The sequence below is a fragment of the Eptesicus fuscus genome, chromosome 11 (genome assembly GCF_027574615.1).
Source record: "Eptesicus fuscus isolate TK198812 chromosome 11, DD_ASM_mEF_20220401, whole genome shotgun sequence".
Lineage (NCBI taxonomy): Eukaryota > Metazoa > Chordata > Mammalia > Chiroptera > Vespertilionidae > Eptesicus > Eptesicus fuscus.
Window position 1 is genome coordinate 32547188 of NC_072483.1, and position 18998 is coordinate 32566185.

The 18998-nt window shown below is 45.3% G+C and overlaps 1 protein-coding gene across 3 annotated transcripts in view; it reads right to left on the reverse strand.

The window, feature by feature from the left end:
* CACNB4 (calcium voltage-gated channel auxiliary subunit beta 4) overlaps nt 1–18998 on the reverse strand; it is a 226703-nt gene that overhangs the window by 41665 nt on the left and 166040 nt on the right. For all 3 annotated transcript variants that reach the window (XM_054722804.1, XM_008138687.3, XM_008138688.3), the window contains exons 3-4: nt 4705–4824; nt 3011–3133 (exon numbers count right to left, since the gene is read on the reverse strand). In XM_054722804.1, the coding sequence (XP_054578779.1) occupies nt 3011–3133; nt 4705–4824 (243 nt within the window). The remainder of the gene's footprint in view (nt 1–3010; nt 3134–4704; nt 4825–18998) is intronic.

The window sequence follows — 18998 nt, forward strand, 5'->3', positions numbered from 1 at the left end:
CTCTTTGTTTTAGTAAGTGACTGCCTTCATTATCACAGCTTTAAATGCCATGCATAAACAAATGATCCAAATTTATTATCTTTGGCCCGACCCTTTCCTCTGAGCTCCAGATTCTTATAGCTAACTTCCTACTTGATATCTTCTTTGAAGTGTCCACTCCCCAACCGCTCTCCCCATCTGTCCTCTCCCCACCCAAATAATATCCATCCCAGTTGCTCAATGTCAGTTCCTACTCTGAGTCCATCACCTGTGCTCCTCACTGAATTGCTATAATATATCTCAAATCTGTCTACTTCTCTCTATCTCACTGTCACCATGCTGGCTCGATCCCATGGTCTCGCATCTAGAATGATGCTCGTGGTCTGCCTGATTCCATACTTATCCCACTCCCATCCATTGTCTCTACCACAATCAGAGAACCTTTAAAAAAATAAATTCATCTCACTTCTCATTACATTCAGAATAAAACCTGAAGTCTCACCATCACCGAAAGGTCCTATAGACTTGTGCCCTACTTGACTTTTACAACGCTGTCTCCTGCAACTAGGCCCCCTGGCTCGCTGCATTCCAGCCCTCTGACTTTCTCCCAGTGAACTGACTGTGCCAGGCTATTTTCCTACCCCAGGTCCTTTGCACATGCAGGTTCCTTGTCCTAGAAGGTTCCCCCTTGCTCTAAGGCTGGCTTCTCCTCATCCTTCAGGTCTCTGTTTAAAGGTCACATTCTCACAAAGGCTTTCTCCGATCACCCCTGTATTTGGAAGTATATAACCCCCTCATCCTTACAGTTAAAAAATTTCAGCATTTGGTTCATTTCCCCCCCAAAGCCTTCACAATGTGGAATTATTGATATGTTCATTATCTGTGTCCTCAGTAGAATTTAAGTCTATGAGAAAAGGACCTACTTCATTTATAGCTGTTGGATATCTGCAGGGCCTGGCATATACTATAGAACTACTTATATCTCAAATGAGTGACTATACAAATGTAGGTCACATGGGTATAATGCAAGGACAGCGAGACATCTGTAGATATCCAGATGTTTGACCCACTTAGTATTAAATAGTAAAAATGTTTAAACTATGTATATACGTCCTGCTGTCACTAATGCCATGGTAGAAGGCAGTTTCAAAGACAATGATTTTCAAAATGGTTATATATTCACCATGCAAGCATCTCAGTGACATTAAGTGACACGTTTATGGTGATCACATTCTTCAGGCGCCTCCATTCTCAGTCTCATCTATCGCCCCACCTCTACGCTCTCCTTTTTCTAAGGTCTAATTCCCAATGCTTCCTCTAGGGGAGCCAATGGAGACTATCAGGTAGGCCCCCGACCCCATCGGAAAATTCTGTGCAGGACAGAGAAGGAAGGCAGGGCTTCCCTCCTGACTCAGCCTAATTCTTGTGCCCATTTTCCAGGTGCTGTCTTCTCCCCTCGACTCCAGCCCCTCCCTCCTTCAGCTATGCCTTTTCCTTCCAATATATTTCACTGGGTTCAACATCTCGGCATGGAAAATATGCTTAAATCTTTCCCATCTTAAAAACAAAAAAAAAGAGAAAGCAAAGCTAAATTTAAAAACAATGCCTCAGTTCTTTATCTTCTCCTGACTAGAGCCCGGTCTCCTTTCCAACTGCTGGCATTTAGGAAGAGAAAGTTGCAGTTCCGCTTTTCTGGCACCCCGATTATATGGATAAAGGTTTACTGAGTATCTTCATGGGAATTTCACAGCGCCCCTGACCTAGTGTATCTAAAAGCAAATTTCTAACCACGTCCACCCCCATAACAAGTCTTCTCCCCTCTCTGCCTTCCTTATTTTGATAGCTGACCCTTGTTTTTTCAGGTAAGCTGGAAAAACTAGCCTCCACCCTTCATTTCTCTTTTATGTCACCTTCCCCAATATTCCCTGCCCATGGGAAACCTCCCAATCCTGTCTACTCGCCCCTTCACTCCCTCTCCACGCTGCTGCCTCTCTCCATCCTCTCCGCCACAGCCGCTGTCCGGCCCCACGGTGCCTCCCCCTCCTCTGCAGTACCCTCTCGTCCATCTACGTTCTGTGAAGACGCAGGCTGCTCACATCCGGCCTTTCTTTAAAATTCCTCTCCAGCCCACTGCCTGGTGATAAAGTCCAGGCTTCTTGCCATGGCCTACACAGCCTTTTTTTTAAAAAAAAAAAACAAACAATCGGGCTCCTGCCTCTCTGCCCTGGCCCGCCCCCAGTACCACTCCCTGCTTACTGCCCTCCAGCCATCTGTATTGCTCCTGGCTGTCCCTTCCACCGGATGCACCCCCACCCCAGCCTGGCTCCCTCAGGCTTCACCACTTCTGTAGAGCCTTCTGGCCCCTGATCCTTCTACTCCCCAGCGTGGTGGTCCCACCCCAACCAGCTCTTTATCTGGGTTCCCACCACACCCACTCAATTGTGCTGCAATCGAACTTGTCACCCCGTGTGAAAACATTGTACTTGTCAGTCTCTTCCACCAGCTCAGAGCTCCCTGGCAGCGGGGAATGGGAGCCTCCATCTCTGATCCCCCCAATGCCCAGTACCATGTCTGACGTGAAGCAGGATTTCAATGTGCCCAGGTTGAGTAAATAAAAGTTTGGGGTGTCGCTAGTTCACCTTTCGAGTTGAGAGGCTTCAAGCCCTCCTTGTACTGCTCAATCCCTTAAGCTTTTCTGTTTCCCAAAGACCTCTGCCCCCGTCTTAGCTTTAACACTTTAATGATTACACTCATTAGTGTTGATTCCAAGGTCCAGGGCCTCGGGGTTACAGCCCAGATGTTATACTGACCACATCCCGTGTAAATGGTCCCTCGAGGTAGGCGCCCTGCCAGCCGAACTCATGTCTCCCTCAGTCGGATCCGAATCTGCGGCTCTGTGGTCACGCACGGTGACTAAAAGGTGACCAGAGGACCCCAGGTCTGTCCGAAATCCGCCCCGTGATGACTGTGAGCCGAAGCTCAGGCTTTGGCCTCGTGGCAGGTTAGGGGACGCAGAGTGCCCTCCGTTTACCTCTTTAATGTGTAGAAAGTCCTTGGCATCGAAGGAGATGGCCGTGCTTGGGACAGGCACATCCTCGTCCAGGGCGCCGCAGTAGCTCACGTTCGTCTTCACAGCAAAGGCTACAGGCTTGGACTGGGCCCGGCGCCATGGAGAGAGGATGGAGGGAGGAAGACAGAGGAGGAATTTTCATTATTGAAATGAAGTATTATAACAAGACAATTGATAAGACCAGGCAGGAGGGGAAATCACTCTGCTAAGGGGGATCTCCACTGGGTTTCACACGGTCAGGCAGCATGGAGACACCTGCAGACGTGGCACTGAACACTGGTGATTCAGTGCCACTGCCTCAGTCCTACCAGCCCACCCACCCTCCCCCTGCACTGGTACTTCCCAACATCCCAGACAAACAATGTGCCCCTAACTACAAAAAGGAATGGAAGTGGGAGGGGCTGTCTGCTTTGTCCCCCAGTCATACACCCCCGCCCTCTGGATACAGGAAACGGGTGCGGGGTCTTAAATAAAAAGGTTGGGGCGGGGGCGGGGTGGGGGGAGTGAGTGAGCAGCTCAGATCTGAAAACCTGTGGGATCCCACTCAATAGAATACCTTATCCTGCCAGGGAAGAGAAAGGCCCGCGGGCGTGGACAGGAAGGCAGAGCTGCTCACTCATCGCCTTCTCCCCAGCTACCAAGGGCCGGTTCCGAAACTCCTTTGGACCAAGTGCCCTTGGGCTGGTGCTGCCTGGCAGAGGCTACACAAACCCCCAGCCTACACGAACGCCACTGCCCTGACATTGGGCGACCCCAACGGCCACCAAGCAGACTCCGAGAGAAAACTAAAACACAAATCAGCCACCAATGAGAGCACAGGGTTCCTGCAACCCCGGCTGCTTTGTTATTGGCTCAGGCATTCGAGCTGTGAACGTGGCTGGGGAGCAGTGCTGGAGACAGGGCCTGAGTGAGGGTCCCACGGATGTCCCTTAGCAGGCACTGCCCCAAAGCCCCTCGGCCAACCGACACAGACATCGCGGGTGTGGGGGCAGAGGAGGATGCCTCTTTACCGGCACCATTCTCCTCTCTCTGCTCTTTTTACACTCTTACTGTGACTCTTCCCATCCTGACATTTAAACGTGCAATTTGTTGCCTCCTGTGGGTGCAGAGATTCCTGGGGCGGGGGGTGGGGGGAGGGAGAGAGCTCTCATTGTGGATATCTGAAGGTCTATTTTGCAATGCCTTTATTGCTCCTCTTGGCTGCAATGCTAATACTTGTTCAAAGTTCTGAACTTCATGCTGAACTTGAGGTGGGAGACGGAAACCAAGAGGGAAGACCAACAGGGAGACCCACAGAACAAGTGTGCCCTGAAATGAAGGCCAATGTCATGGAACAGGTGGTGAGGCTGGAACCTCAGGAGGCTCTGCCAACACTGGGCGTGGTGAGCTTGGTAGTGGCTACGATTGCTAAGCTGGAAGATGACCAAAAACTTCACCCCAAAACCAAACACAGAAGGGTCAAGTGTCAGTGTCTCGGGCAAGTGCTCCCCCCGGAAATGTTTGGAAACCTCACTTAGGGGTGAATGGATCAGAAAGCCTTGCAATCTGGTGCCTTATCAGGGTGATCATAAAAGGGTGTTTTCAGAGAAATCCGAGGCAGGGGAAGAGCAGCTGATCAACATTCCGCTTTAGAACCAAAGAGGGGCAGGAGTCACCTTTGCTCTCTCCAGCTGGATGGCCGCCTGCTGCTCTCTCTCCTGCCGAATCGCTTCCCTGTCCTCTTCCAAGGAGACATCGGAGTCCGAGGGCCTGCTCGTGTAGGAATCCGCGGAACCCTGGGGAGGAAGACCCAGAGTGGGTTAAATGCGGTGACGGGAAGCTTCCTGAACCGTCCCATCCTGTACAGCATCCTAAGTGGGTTCTTTTCATTTGCCTGGGATTTTGACGCGCACACCCTGGGCCTTCTCGCAGATACAAATTTAGACGGCAGAATACAGCTAAGCATCTGAGTAATTCCGAAGGTAGCGATGTTGTGAAGAAAATATTTTGACTAGGTTAAGTGCTAGGAAGTAAACTGCAATGAAAATGATGTGATAATCAGCCCCAGTTCTTCTTGTTCTCTGCTATCTTTATATTAAGCTCACTTTCACTTGTGAAACTGAAGTTTAATCCCATTCTCTCTTCTCTACACACCTCTAAAAGGAAAAAGAGTCAGTCTGTTACAAGAGCTAAATCCTACGTGTAGCTTGGGCTGCAAGGTAACTGATTTGCCCAGAATTTCAACAGAGGGAAGTGGGATCCTGCATTAGTAAGATGACTTTCCAGTTCCAATGTCAACACCACTGAACTTCACCAGTGAACTATTAAAACGGCCGTCATTGTCCTACAGCAGCCATACTTGGTCACTAAGCCACCAGGCCATGCACCTTGAAGATGAAAACAAGGGTGTCCTTAATTGGTGCCCACATCTAGAAGGGCTATTGGAACAACACTAACATCCAGGCCCGATGGTTGCAGCCCATGGACTAAGGTCGCCGGCATCACCTGGAGCTCCCGGCATGAGAAGAGATGAACACTCTAGCAGCTAGTTAAAAAGTCACTCCCCCACCCCACCCTACCCCACGCCCCCAAATCCTGGAAGCTTGCCTTCTGGGTGCTACAGGAATATCATCCTTACAACGTCCTTAAGCTGGCATTACAAGCTGATATTTGCATAGACGATGACATTTACACAGCAGAGGTATGGACAGGACTGATGTATTGGGCATGTTTCATAAACCATGCACAGATCTTCAAAAGCCTACGCCTATCCATATAGCTAGGACTTTGCTACTGGAAGTGAAAAAAGACTCTAAGAGTGGTTGATGGCTGAGATGGGCCCTTGGAATGTTTTTCTGAATGTTTGCTTATACATTATTTGTGAATTTGCCGCCTGTAAAGAAAACGTTGCCTCTCGGTAGTGGGTGTTATTCTAGCTGGGATGGTTTTTCCCACCATAAAAAAAATCCCTAGCAAAGGTCATCCTGGCAGCCTAGAACGAGAACCCCTGGTTGGAGGTTTTGTCAGAGTGTCCATCAGAACCCTGGTTCTAAATTCTGCCTCTGCTACCTAATTTTGAGAATTTGGTGCAAGTGACTTAGATCACTCCAGACTCAGTCTTCCTAATCTGCACAATGGGGATACTGACTACATCAAGGGGTAAATTGGAATAAAAGAAAGTAAACAGCTAATATGTACTATTCTGCTGTTACATCAGTGTGGCGCTAGATACTCTGCACACCTTATGTCATGGAATCCTTACAGCCAGCCATTTCAAACCCTACACAGAGCTGCATTTGATATTAAAATATTTTCCCCAGGACCTGGCACATAGTAGGCACACACTAGCCATTCTCCTTCCCTTCTTAGTGTTGATATTTCTACATTGATTTAAAAAAAAAAGAATTCACAGATTCTAATCACTTTTCAACTCATTTATAATACGTATGCATAACAGCCCATCTTGAAATGTACCCATTTCTTCTTATTATAGTTGCTGCAAAGAAAACACTGTTTCTCCCCCAGCTTTATTGGGGTGTAATTGACACATAACATTGTGTACCTATTGTGTGCACTAATATGATACACTATTTGTTTAATAACCGCAATGTGTCTAAATCCAGGCACTTTGTGTAGCACTTTGGAAAGTGCCCTTCGCAGAGAAAATGCATTTGTTAGTGATAAAAACCAGGACGTCGGGCTTTATTAGAGGAGAAGGACCTGCCGGGCTGTCTCGCAAGGGGAGAGCAGCAACCCGTGCAGAGGTGAACACGCGTTTTGAGGGGAGGAATGGGAAGGAATGGGGGCTTAGTGTACTCGGCACACGCTGATTGGTGGCTTAATGTATGGTCCATATCAGGTACATAGTTAGTCACTCAGGTACTTTGATTGGTGGTTCAGTGTATAGTCCATATAAGGTGCCTGGTTAGGTACTCAGGTATGTCCAGGCCGCAGGTGCAGGTTACGTCATACTCCGCCCACCAGTTGGGGGAAGGGAGGATCTATCAGTTAGCCAGATCCTTCTGTGCAAATCTACCGGGGGAAAGTCTGGACCCACAAAATGAATAAGTACAAGGTGACTGTTTTACAGATGCGCTCATTGCTTTCAAACGCGCTACCCTGAATCTTTTAAAACAGAGTTCTCTCAGAACACCTTTTGTCCAAATTCAGTTATACTTGCATAAAATCCAGAGCCGGCGAGAAAGGACACAATGCTTCTGAAATATATATGAAAACAGTTTTGAGTTAGTCCCAGGTGATGCTTTGCTAAAGTGTGATGTGTGCAGGGGACCGGGGGCTGTGGGAAGATGTCTGGGCCATACAGTGATTAGGACGCAGGCAGCCAGGAAGGAGGCACTTGCCTTGTTTGAAAACAGGTGCTGGGGAAGGTAACTGACTCCAGTTCACAGGAAAGCAGGCTGCCCTCTGCTGCAGTGAGTCAAACAGCTAACATACACAACCCGCTGCTGACTCGAGGAGATGGCTCATTTCCTGAAACTACCTTAACGGCATTTCAAACCCTGGCATTCAATCTCTCTGAGCACCCAGAAAGCGACTCAAGGACTCCTGCAAATGAACTTTATTCTGAAATGTGAACAAAATTGTAAGAATTTCAAAATTACTTAATAAGCTCCACCACTGCCAACTATGTAAAAGCAGACGCTTCTGTTCACTTCCCTGTTTCTAAGAATACTGGCGGAGGGGAAAACCGAGGGCTGTGAGAGCCATGTTCACAGCCACAGTGTTATCGCAGCGTTTCCTCTGGGGTTTAGGGTGGGTTTTCGTTGCACATGGAAACCGTTGCTGCTGCCTCTCAAAGTCCTAGGGAAAGCAGAGGGCAACACCAGAAGCTCAACTTTGGCCCGTGGACATGTCCTGCTCGCTCCGCACAGAATTGGTTTCTTGTTTCCATTTATTTTTATTTTGTGTTGTTTCAACTGGGTCCAAGAGCTATAGAGCTATCCCAGGAGAAAGGAAGGAAGAGGAAAAGAAAAGGCCCCAGGTTGTTACAAAGGCGCAGAGCGAAGAACAAGAGAGCCAAGAGAGGCCAGGGGAGCCTGTGGGGCCGGACTAGAGGAAGGAGCCAGGGAGGGAAGGGGGCAGCAGGCTTCATGGACTGAGGGCTGCAGGGGGACTGCCCAGACAGAGCTCTGGTTAACCATGTATGATCAGGGACGGGGAAATCGCAAGAAGAAAATAATGTTAGATGCTAAGAGGACAGAACTAAGATGCAAAGGTTGCTAGCCCTGGCCAAAGCTGGAAAATGCAGCCTCATCAGCTTTTCGTTTTTCAGAATTCCATGTCATAAAAAAAAGGGCAAAGGGTGATCTATCTAACTTATTGAGTGAGCCAATCCCAGGCTGTTACCCCAATGAGCAAAGGGCACGGCAGAGGCCAGTCCCTCAAAAGTTACTAAGCAGACTCCATAGCAGGTCACATCTTGGAGTCTCCAATGAACCAACTAAATCTGGAAAAGGAAAATGGAAACAATTGCTGAAAGTCTCTTCATAAATATAATTGTATGTAACATATATATTATATATAATTTTTAAAGCCATAAACTAATGTATCCTAGTGAACATAAAAAGAAAGAAACAGGTTATGCTTACTGGGTGTGATGTTAGCAATCCTAACCATATATATATGTATTCAATATATATAAAAGTAATATTCAATATATAAAAAATTGTGGTTTTTCAATGCCTTAATTCAAAGTCCTGGGTGATATGTACATTCCAGCACTTAGGCAGACAAAGAACCTTTGAAATTATGCCTAAAAGATGACTATTTGGACTTTGCTCTAAGCTATTTTGTACTGTTTCTTATAAATAGGAGGTTTTCAAAAATGTTGGCTGAAAGAATAAGGCAAGCTCCGCAGCCCACTTTTACTGGACAGAAGACCTAAAGTTTGGCTTCAGTCACCACTGAACTAAGTTTTGTTCTTGGGCTACAATGACTAGTCAAGGGCAGCAAACGCGTATGTTCCAAAAAGTTCAGAAAGGGAAGGGTAGAGTCTGAGTGCTTACTCATCTCCTGCTTTATGCAAATCACTATCACATCAACCCTATGAGGTAGGTCACAATTACCCCCATTTTACAGATGAGGCACCTGAGGCTCAGACAGGAGGAGTGTTCCTGCATGCCACTATCATAGGGCATTATGCAGGGGGCAGGAATATAGGTAGATTCTTTTTTTAAAAATTTCCTCTACAAAATCTGAAGCAAAAACTTACATTAAAATGTCAAGCAGTTTAGTTGCCTTTAGTAAACCAAAATGACATCTTGCAATATTTTGTTAACATTGCTCATACACCAACATTTCACTAATTTGGAATGATGGATTTAGGTAAAGAACTGGTGATCTGAGAACATGGAAAGTGACTTGCAGACTGCTTTTCAAAAGACATGCTTTCGAAAAGACATCCACACAACATCTCCAGGTTATCAAGGTTTTGGTTTGCGGATTTCTTTGAGCTTTTGCTTCAATGATAGGATTTTACTCAGCCTTTTAGTTAGTGGTCAGAGATTCTAAGGTACCCTTGAGAGTTTTATTTTTCTCTTAAGTGATAACTCCTCCAATTGTGCCTATGCTGCTTACATACAGATTTTTTTCATAATTTAATTATCTCTCTATATATAAAACCCTAAGCGACCATTTGACCATTCAACTGGTAGCTATGATGCGCACTGACCACCAGAGGGCAGACGCTCAACACACAGTCATGAAAACTAGGAACAGACTGATGAATCTCAGGGGAAAGGGGGACGGGCGGGGGGGGGGGGGAGGTGGGGAAGGGATTAACCAAAGATCTTATACGCATACTAGAGGCCCGGTGCACAGATTTGTGCACTGGGGAGTCCCTTGGCCTGGCCTGTGGGGATCGGGCTGAAACCAGCAGTCCAACATCCCCTGAGGGGTCCCGGATTGGAAGAGGGCACAGGCCATGCCGAGGGATCCCAATGGTGCATTGATCTGTGCACTAGGCCTCTAGTAATTATATGGAAAATTGAGCTTAAAACAGTACAGGCTTTGTCTGAATTATCTCATTAGTGGAATCCAAATTAATGGGTTCTATTAGAACTGTTTTATATAATTTATTTAAAATGAAGTAATATTCATTGAGAAACTTAGCCAACCTTACCCTCCTTGTTATGTTGACTAGTTTGGCAATTGCTATAACTGCCCGATTTCAGATACTATTTCTTTCCAGCTGTAACTCCATGAATGGGTCTTTAAAGGAAACTCATTGATGGAGATACCTTAAGAGCAGAATAATTTCAATTGACCTCACTGTATAAAGAGGGAGGTGACATTTGCATGGTGACAGATGATTGCTAGGATTAGTGGGGTGATCACCATTATAAGGCATAAAATGTCAAATCACTATACTGTATACCTGAAACTAACAAAACTAATATACATTGTACACCATCTATACTTTTAACAGAGAGAGAGAGAGAGAGAGAGAGAGAGAGAGAGAGAGAGAAGTGAGGTGACAAAAAGGCCCAGATGGAGATGGAAGGGAAATTTGTGTCAGCCATGGCCATTTAGGCACTTGTGAAAAAGAGGTTGAAATGGAGGTTAAGGGCAGATTTGCAAGTTAAATCAGTGGTGAGAGTGGTAACAGGAAGCAGATCCTGTATCGGGTTACTCTAAGAATTGCAATTTCATATGGTTCAACCTAATACACTGGGAATGAACAAAAGACAAAGATTACTTTATAGAGATGCTGTCTGGCAAAAACTACTAACATTGGATAAGTACGTTAGAGGTGCTACATCAATGAACACAATTAGCAATAAATCAAAACCCTTCCATGAGGCTGAAGGGAAACAGCATCTTGGCATCAGTAAGAACTTTATCCTGATGGTCGAGTGGTGAGATCATGGAGCTCCCTCTCCTACTGCAAAGGAACAGTGAGTGACCACCTGCTGGCCTCGAGCAGTCAAGCTTTCCTATGTGCAGGCGCAGAATAATATCACGGGACGTGGAGCAGCCACCCCGGGAACCGGCACTGCCTGGTGAAAGCTTAATGAGAGCTTCTGACCAATCCATGTGACACAGGTGAGTGCCCGGGTGGCTACACCTGGTTGGCACCTGTAAGCATCAGCCACAGCACAAGGCCTTCATTCAAGGGCAGCAGCTCAAGCTGCACTAATTCTAGTTTCAGCAGAGATGTTAAAAAGGAAATGGCAGGCTCAGCCTGTGTGGCTCAGTGGTTGAGCTTTTACCTATGAGCCAGGAGGTCATGGTTCGATTCCCAGTCAGGGCACATGCCCAAGTTGTGGTCTCAATCCCAGTGGGAGGCGTGCAGGAGGCAGCCAATCAATGATGCTCATGATTGATGTTTTTATCTCTCCCTCTCCCTTCCTCTCTGAAATCAATTAAAAAAAAAAAAATATATATATATATATATATATATATATATATATATATATATATTTTTTTTTTTTTAAAGGAAATGACAGTATTTGCTCAGGAAATCTCGAATGTGCTGTTGGGAGATGCAGAGCCGCTTAAAGAGGAAGCACCTAACAGTTTCTTGTAAATGTGGACTTCTATGACCCTCGAATAAAGGAACTGACTGAGAAGTGCTTTCTTCTCACATTCCCACCGAGGGGTTTACCAAGTAGCCCACAAAACATTACCTTTACACTGTGGTCTATTTTCTTTCTTTCTTTTTTACAATCACATAAGGAATCATTTATTTGAGGTTTAACATGAAATCACACAAATAAAATTTGTATAAACACAAATCCACACTGAATCAGCAAAAGACAAAGTAAAAACAAAGAAACTAATTGGCGGCTATATACAGTTGGACACAGTTGTGTCTTGTACACTAGAATGTCTTTTACAAAATAATTATCGTAGAGCAACAGCAGACCAATCAATCTTCATTGTTGCCCTGCAGATGGGTTACGTTAGCAATCTCCTGTTTTCTCCCTGTCCTCCTTTAATGTGGCTAATTGTTTTGGTGATCGCCTCCCCCTCAAGACGCCTTGCCATAGTGCTCTGCTGGCCACTGTAGTCTGCATATCCCTGTCCATATCCATAGTCCCATAGTTATACCCAGTATAATCATAGCCGCCATAGCCACTATAGTTTTGATCACCACTATAGGCACTATTGTAATTTCCATAACCTTGATCATAATAGTTATTAAATCCTTGGTTTCAGTTTGGCCCTGACCTCGGTCTCGACCCCTAGTACCACTTCTTCTACCAGCTGCAGCACCTCTTCCTCCCTTTTGTTGTTGCTGTTGCTGCCTATATACTTCTTTGGGGTGGGCAGCTTTGATTTCACACTTCCCAGAACCAACTGGATAATATCTGCTTTCTAACAACTTCTTTACTGGCTCCTCATCTGCATATGTGATAAAACAAAAACCTCTTCTTTCATTTGTTTTTGTACCCATGGGAAGTTCAATATTTTCAATCTCTCCAAAGTCTTCAAAATATTTTTTCTTGAGGGTCATAGTAGAGATATGGTAATAGTAGATGTGTTTCTCCTAAAAGTAGCTTCAGGCAATCACTTGTGTCTTAAAAAAAAACAAAAAACAAAGACTTTCCCTTCTGTCCTTTCTGGCATATAAAGGGAGGAATAACATGGGTTGGTTTAGAAGAGAAGAAGGAAGTAAGGAAAGGACTTGAACCTCTCCTGTCATTTCTGTAGCCTCGGAAATTGGTTGGTTAATGAAAACTACCTATGGAAATAATTCCTATTTCAAGTTTCTCATTGAGGGAATGCATGTTGACAGCTCAAGGCATCCAGGTGTGTCATCAGGAGTAGAAATTCTTCCCCAGAGACAGCTGCCGAGATCATGGATGCCAGAGCGAAGCGTCTGCTTCATGTCAGGGGGAGATCATGCCTTCTCGGCTGTTACTGACCTCAGAGCACCAAGAACAAAGCTTTGCACCTAATGGGAGTTCAAAATAATCTATGGAATGAAACAGTGAATGAGGAGGTCTCAGAGAGAGGAGAGAAGGTAAATGGAGTGCCCTGAAATGACCGGACTTCACCCAAACAGAGTACACGCCTCCTGCCTTCAGGTGTTGTTGGAAACCATGTTAGAAAGAACAGTGAACAACAAAGCCAATGTTATTTAACAAGATGAAAGAAAAGTCAACTTGGAAAAATTAATATTCAAAAATGTCTCAGGAAAAATGTTTAAAAAAGAATAAATAAGAAGAATTAGCCCTTTTAACATATTAAAATGTTACCAAATTATAGATATTAACCATATTTGGTACTGGCACAGATCAATGAAATAAGAGTCCACAAGTCAACCCACATATACTGATAATTAAAATATGATAAAGGAAACATTTCAAATCAATGGGAAAAGAGTGATTATTCAACAAACAATGTTGGGAAACTTAAATAGCCAATTGAGAGAAAGAGGGTTGATCCCTATTTCATTTCTTAAACAAAGTATATGTAATGTAAATAAATATGTACTTTTTAAACAAAGACTTATGTAGCTTGAAATTACCTGCATTAACCAAAAATGATAATTTTGACAGGTAACATGAAATATTAGTGATCATCTATATACATAAAAGCCCAGCAACCGGAACAGTGGAACAACCAGAACAACTGGAATGACTGCTGGCTATGACGTGCACTGCACTGCACTGCGGCAGCCAACCAGCCTGATCCAGGCCCCAATTGGCACCGCCCAACACCCTGATTGGGGGTGGGGCTGGCTGGCCAACCGCCCGCGGTCCCTCCCCCCGGCTGGCCGGGCTCAATGGGCCCCCATCTGGTCAGGCCCACTGGACCCCACATGCATGAATTCGTGCACCGGGCCTCTAGTTATAATATAAAAATCATCATCATAATAAAATAACTACTATCATTTTTTGAGCACATACTATGTCCCATGGTTAATGTTAAACACTTTTATTCACTGTGATCTTGGGAGAAGAATATGTCCTGTGAAAGGCCTGGGGCCCTAACAGAGGCTGATTAGTATGAGTTTTTCTCTTTGGTCCCCAGACAATCTCCTATATTTATGAAGCCTGTAGGTCTTAGGTTAAAAATATGATGATGTAACTTAGTGTAGTAGTGTAAATTTAGGTACAAAGGCTATTTCTGAATCACAGGACAGTGACTAATTTGAGGAGATTTGAGAGGAATGGTGGGTCCCTTGTGCACACACACAGTACTTGCTCTCTAGCCTTTTGCACTCGGATGTCGAGTGTGACTCGACACGGTTAGCATTAGAATAAAGGAATGGAGAAAAAAGCAAGCGAGTGCAAAGGGTTAAGTAAGAGCCATGCCTACCCCTAGTTATCTTATCTCCACAGAAGAAGGAATTCTCTGCAGCTCATGTCACCAAACTTGTCCTCAGGCTGTTGTGTTCGCTATCCCTCCTTAGGTTTTCAGGGCCTTTGTACCTACTACACAGGGCCCAGCCCTCCCCCATTGGCATGGACCAACCCATCTGCAATCCCAAATAGCCAAAGCCCACACCCTGCCCTGGAGTAGTGTCCTTCCTCTCCAGTGAGTTCTGAGGTGGGAGGAGATGAAAGCAAGCTTGACTCCCACCCGATAATTCTGTGTTAGAGCTCATTAGGTTAGAGGAAAAGAACTTATTCTTAGCTCAACCTTTGGAACTAGTAATGGGGCTTTAATTGGAATAAAACAGCACTTTACAGACATTATCTAATTTAGTCGCTAAAAACTTAAAGAGGTAGAGTTCATTATCCACCCTGACGTAAACAAGGCTTAGAGACACCAGTAATGTGCCCAAGGTTATGCAACCGGTGATATGTGGGGAACTCATGACTCCACAGCCCTTGCTAACAGTTAATAACTAAGCCCAGAAGAGGTGCTGGTAAGGCGATGCATGAGCAAACGACCGAGGCTGGAGGCATAAAGAAAATAAAATCAACCTCTCCCCCTGCCTCCCCTCTCTCTGTCTCGTTTTCTCTCTCTCTCTTTGCATTTAGATTGAACTGACAATTATTGAGCATGCTATATTCTCTCCAGTGCATTCACTTGATTTCTCTCCACATCTCTTTTGAGACATCACAGAGGGTCAAGCTGCATTCCCGAAGTCACCCAGCCACTAACTGGTGAAGCCAAGATTTACCTCTGAGGCAGGAGCATCTCCTGAATGATCTCAAAGATTCCTCTGAGGTCTGCTCTTAAAGATGTCTTCATAGTGCCAGGAACTCGGTCTTCGAGTACTTGGTGATGGGGTATGCATTTGAGCTGGCATGAAAGTACATACAATCAACTAATACTAAGGATGCGACTATCAAACTTGTGGGTTTTCTCTTCCATTCCTTCAGGCCTACCTCTTAGCTCATTAATATCTCCAAAGTGGTCAGAGAGGAAAGCCACACCTGCTCATTTTTGTTGTTGATAGAAACTTTTGGACCAAACGAAAAAAAATGTTAGAAGATATAATTATTGTTTAGAATGTGTCTGGGAGAGATACTATGATCTATTCTAATCACCTTTATTTTTCATAAGGAGAAAGAAATGATTATTCACATGAGATCTGGACCCGAATAAGCACTTCTGAGTTGGGCTTTGAAGCTAGAATGCCTGGGTTTCGATCCTAAGCTGCCACTCACTAGATGTTTGCTTTTTGGACAAAACAATCTTTCTATGCTCGGTTTCCTTTCTGAAAAGGAGCATATTAACGTATGAAACTGCTATGAAGATTATGTACTCAGGGCAAAGAGCATAAGCAGTTGGCAGCGGAACTGCCCAAGGCTGGCTAGCAAGCATGCTGACTCCATGGCTTATCCTGGCCCTTTGTGCTTGGGTGAGCCCAATTTGCTGTTTTTAACCCTTCCCTAAAAAATGGGTAGATGTAAAGCTTGAATTAATCAAGGTGAAGAGGCATTAAAGGCTCTAGTAAGAACTTTGATAGGGACAGTTACAGGTATTGGCTAAAATGAAATTTAGGAATCAGGTTGGTATTATTCCTCTATAATTTCTGTGCCTGCAAAAGCTGTGTTTACTCAGGAGGCATTGCCTCTTTGGGAATAACCAGAAGATGATCAGTTTTGTGGGGGGTTTTTTTTTAGAGAGCAGCAAAGAAGAAAACTGCTGTCCTTGGCCTGTGGCGCTGACTCACTTTCCACTCTGAACTGTGTGGCAGCTCCAAGGACATGCCCATTGGCCCAGACTGATGTCGGAGCCCTCCTCTTTAAGACTCCAGGGTCCATGTCCAGATGGCCAGGGCTCCGGGCAGTCCCCAATCCCAGAACACAGTCATGTCCTCTCCTCCCTGACCCAACCCGGGGGTTTAAGGGCCAGACCTGCTAACAAGACCAGCCAACCCATCAGTGACCTCTGGATTCCTAAATGGGTTCAGAGTCACAGCCAAGAGACAAGACACTTTTCCCTTCCAAAGTCAGAACGTGAGCTCTCTGGCCACCGAGTGTGCCCTTGTGTCATTTCAATCAGGAAAATAAGGTAGCAGTCACTTTACTTAGCTATGTTTTCTTTTTCTATTTCCTTGCTCCTTTTGCTTCCTTGAAATACCTGCTTTAAAAAAAAAATTTTTTTAAAGCACTCCCATTCTAAAGCTCTGGTGAATTTATTAAAATAGGTCTTTTGTTATCACTCTGCTTCTTAATAGATAAGGAAAAAATTCGTGAATCATATGCATATATAATTCAAATGGCTGGATTGGAAATAAGTTAACAAATGTTTGAGTACCATGGTCCTATAATCTCCATTGTTGGGTATGATAATAGCCGTAGAGCAAACCCCAAGTCCAGGTGAAGACAAGAGCCCCAGAGAGAAATAGGGTTCGTTATCGACACATGAGAGACATGATGTCCATCCATTTGGTGGGAGAACTTTTTCCTCATCGGGCTCATCCTGAGAGCCCTTCCCCTCCCCCAGTGCTTTAGGGGACATAAACTCCCTCCATGCCACCACAGCAAGGCTCAGGGAGACCACAGTCAGGAGTTGGCCACCTGAGAACCGCAGCCTTCACGGCGTGCCTCCCCTCTCCAGGGCTGCGGGCACCTGCGCTCTGGGTTGTGGGAGACTCGTTACTTTAATAGGAAACGTAGGGCAAATGCAGACACAAACACTAGGAGTTCTCTCCTAACAACAGGCCAAGAATGAAAAACAGCGCTGTGTACGGGCCCTGGAGAGGAGGGGACCCATAGACATTTGCCTTATGTTCTTGATGGGGCAGACAGTTACGCAAATGGCCACAGCATGGAGGAGAGCATGAGAGGTGCTGTAACAAAAATGCAAGTCCAGTTCTGAATAGAGCCGATTAATTCTGTTTGGAGGAACACACGATCATTGGGAGAAGATGGGGTGTTATCAGGGTTGCCAGGAGTAGGCTGCACAGCCAAAGCCCCAGAGAGGACAGCAAGGCCAAAGGGCAGGGAAATAACAGAAACGTTTGGAGAACAATGAAGTTTGGCAACTCTGCTGTCAGTACTGGGCTGGGAGTTGTGGTGGACATTAGAGATGGAAAAGGCATGTGTCATGCCTTTTAACATTTACAATGAAACTGAGATGAGATATGTGTTAATGAAACATGGCAATTCAGTGCTAGAACTACATTATTAAAAAAACACACAGCATGGCGGGGGGCAGGGGCGGGCCACTGCCTTTGGAGTTGTGACAGTGGAGGTCAGTCCGAAATGGCTGAGCCACGTGAGCTGCATGGAGAAGGCAGGGCTAGGACTTCACCTGAAGGCTGGGCTGGGGTCAGAACCGTGTCGCCAGGCATTGCAAGAGTAGGCAGAGGCTGTTCGAACACAGGCATGAAAGCAGCCCCTTGCCTGACATGCTGGGGAGTGAGACGTTCAGCGGTTCATGAGGAGCAGTAGCTGGAAATAAAACTGTAGGGTGGAGTGAATGCAGAGCCCAACCCCCCGGGAGAGCCAGGAGGAGGTGTCCGCAGCCCCCTGGCTGGGGGAGACGGCGGATGCTGTGCTTGGGTGGGAGGGTATCGGGTGGGAGAGGCAGCATTAGGAGGCTCTGTGTGGCCAGAGAGACCAACAGGGAGACTGGAAACATGGCAGTGGGGAAAGGGAGGCCAAGGTCACCCAGAAACACATGTCAATGAACATATTCTAAAAATGGTTGACAGGATATAGGAAACACATACAATTTATTGATTGTTTGGTGTGTGCTAGGCACAGGCGCTGTATGAAATGCTAACTAAATGTGATAGGTCCTTTAGGTCAGGGGTCCTCAAACTTTTAAACAGGGGGCCAGTTCACTGTGCCTCAGACCGTTGGAGGGCCGGACTATAGTTTAAAAAAAAACTATGAACAAATTCCTATGCACACTGCACATATCTTATTTTGAAGTAAAAAAAACAAAACGGCAAAAACACCCGCATGTGGCCCACGGGCCGTAGTTTGAGGACGCCTGCTTTAGTTTAACTATTTTCAACTTTAAGACGAGCAGTTTTCACAGATTTTTGGGGGTTTTTCTTTAAAAAAAAAAAATACATGTTAAGCCCAGCCAGTGTGGCTCAGTGGTTGAGCATCGACCTATGAACCAAGAGGTTACAGTTGGATTCCCAGTGGGGGCACATGCCTGGGTTATAGGCTCGATTAACAGTAGGGGGCATACAGGAGGCAATCAATCAATGATTTTTTTTCTCATCACCATTGATGTTTCTATCGCTCCCTCTCCCTTCCTCTCTGAAATCAATAAAAACATATTTTTAAAAATATGCTAAATTCATCAACTAACACTGGCCCACACACCACAGCGTCTCAGGTTCGATCTATCTTCAGTTCAGCAGAAACAAGAAAAAAACAAAAATCAGAGCTGATATGAGAGAAAATGTAGTAAAGCTGGGAAAATTTTAAAATACCTGCAGTTCTTTATCTAACAAGTCCAATAAATCCTCCTCAATATTAACTTCATACTTAGTGAAAAGATTCTTCACCAACTTAAGCTGCTCAGCTTCAAGCCACTACCACCTCCAGTTCTGCAAAATTAAAATGAGTAAATAATC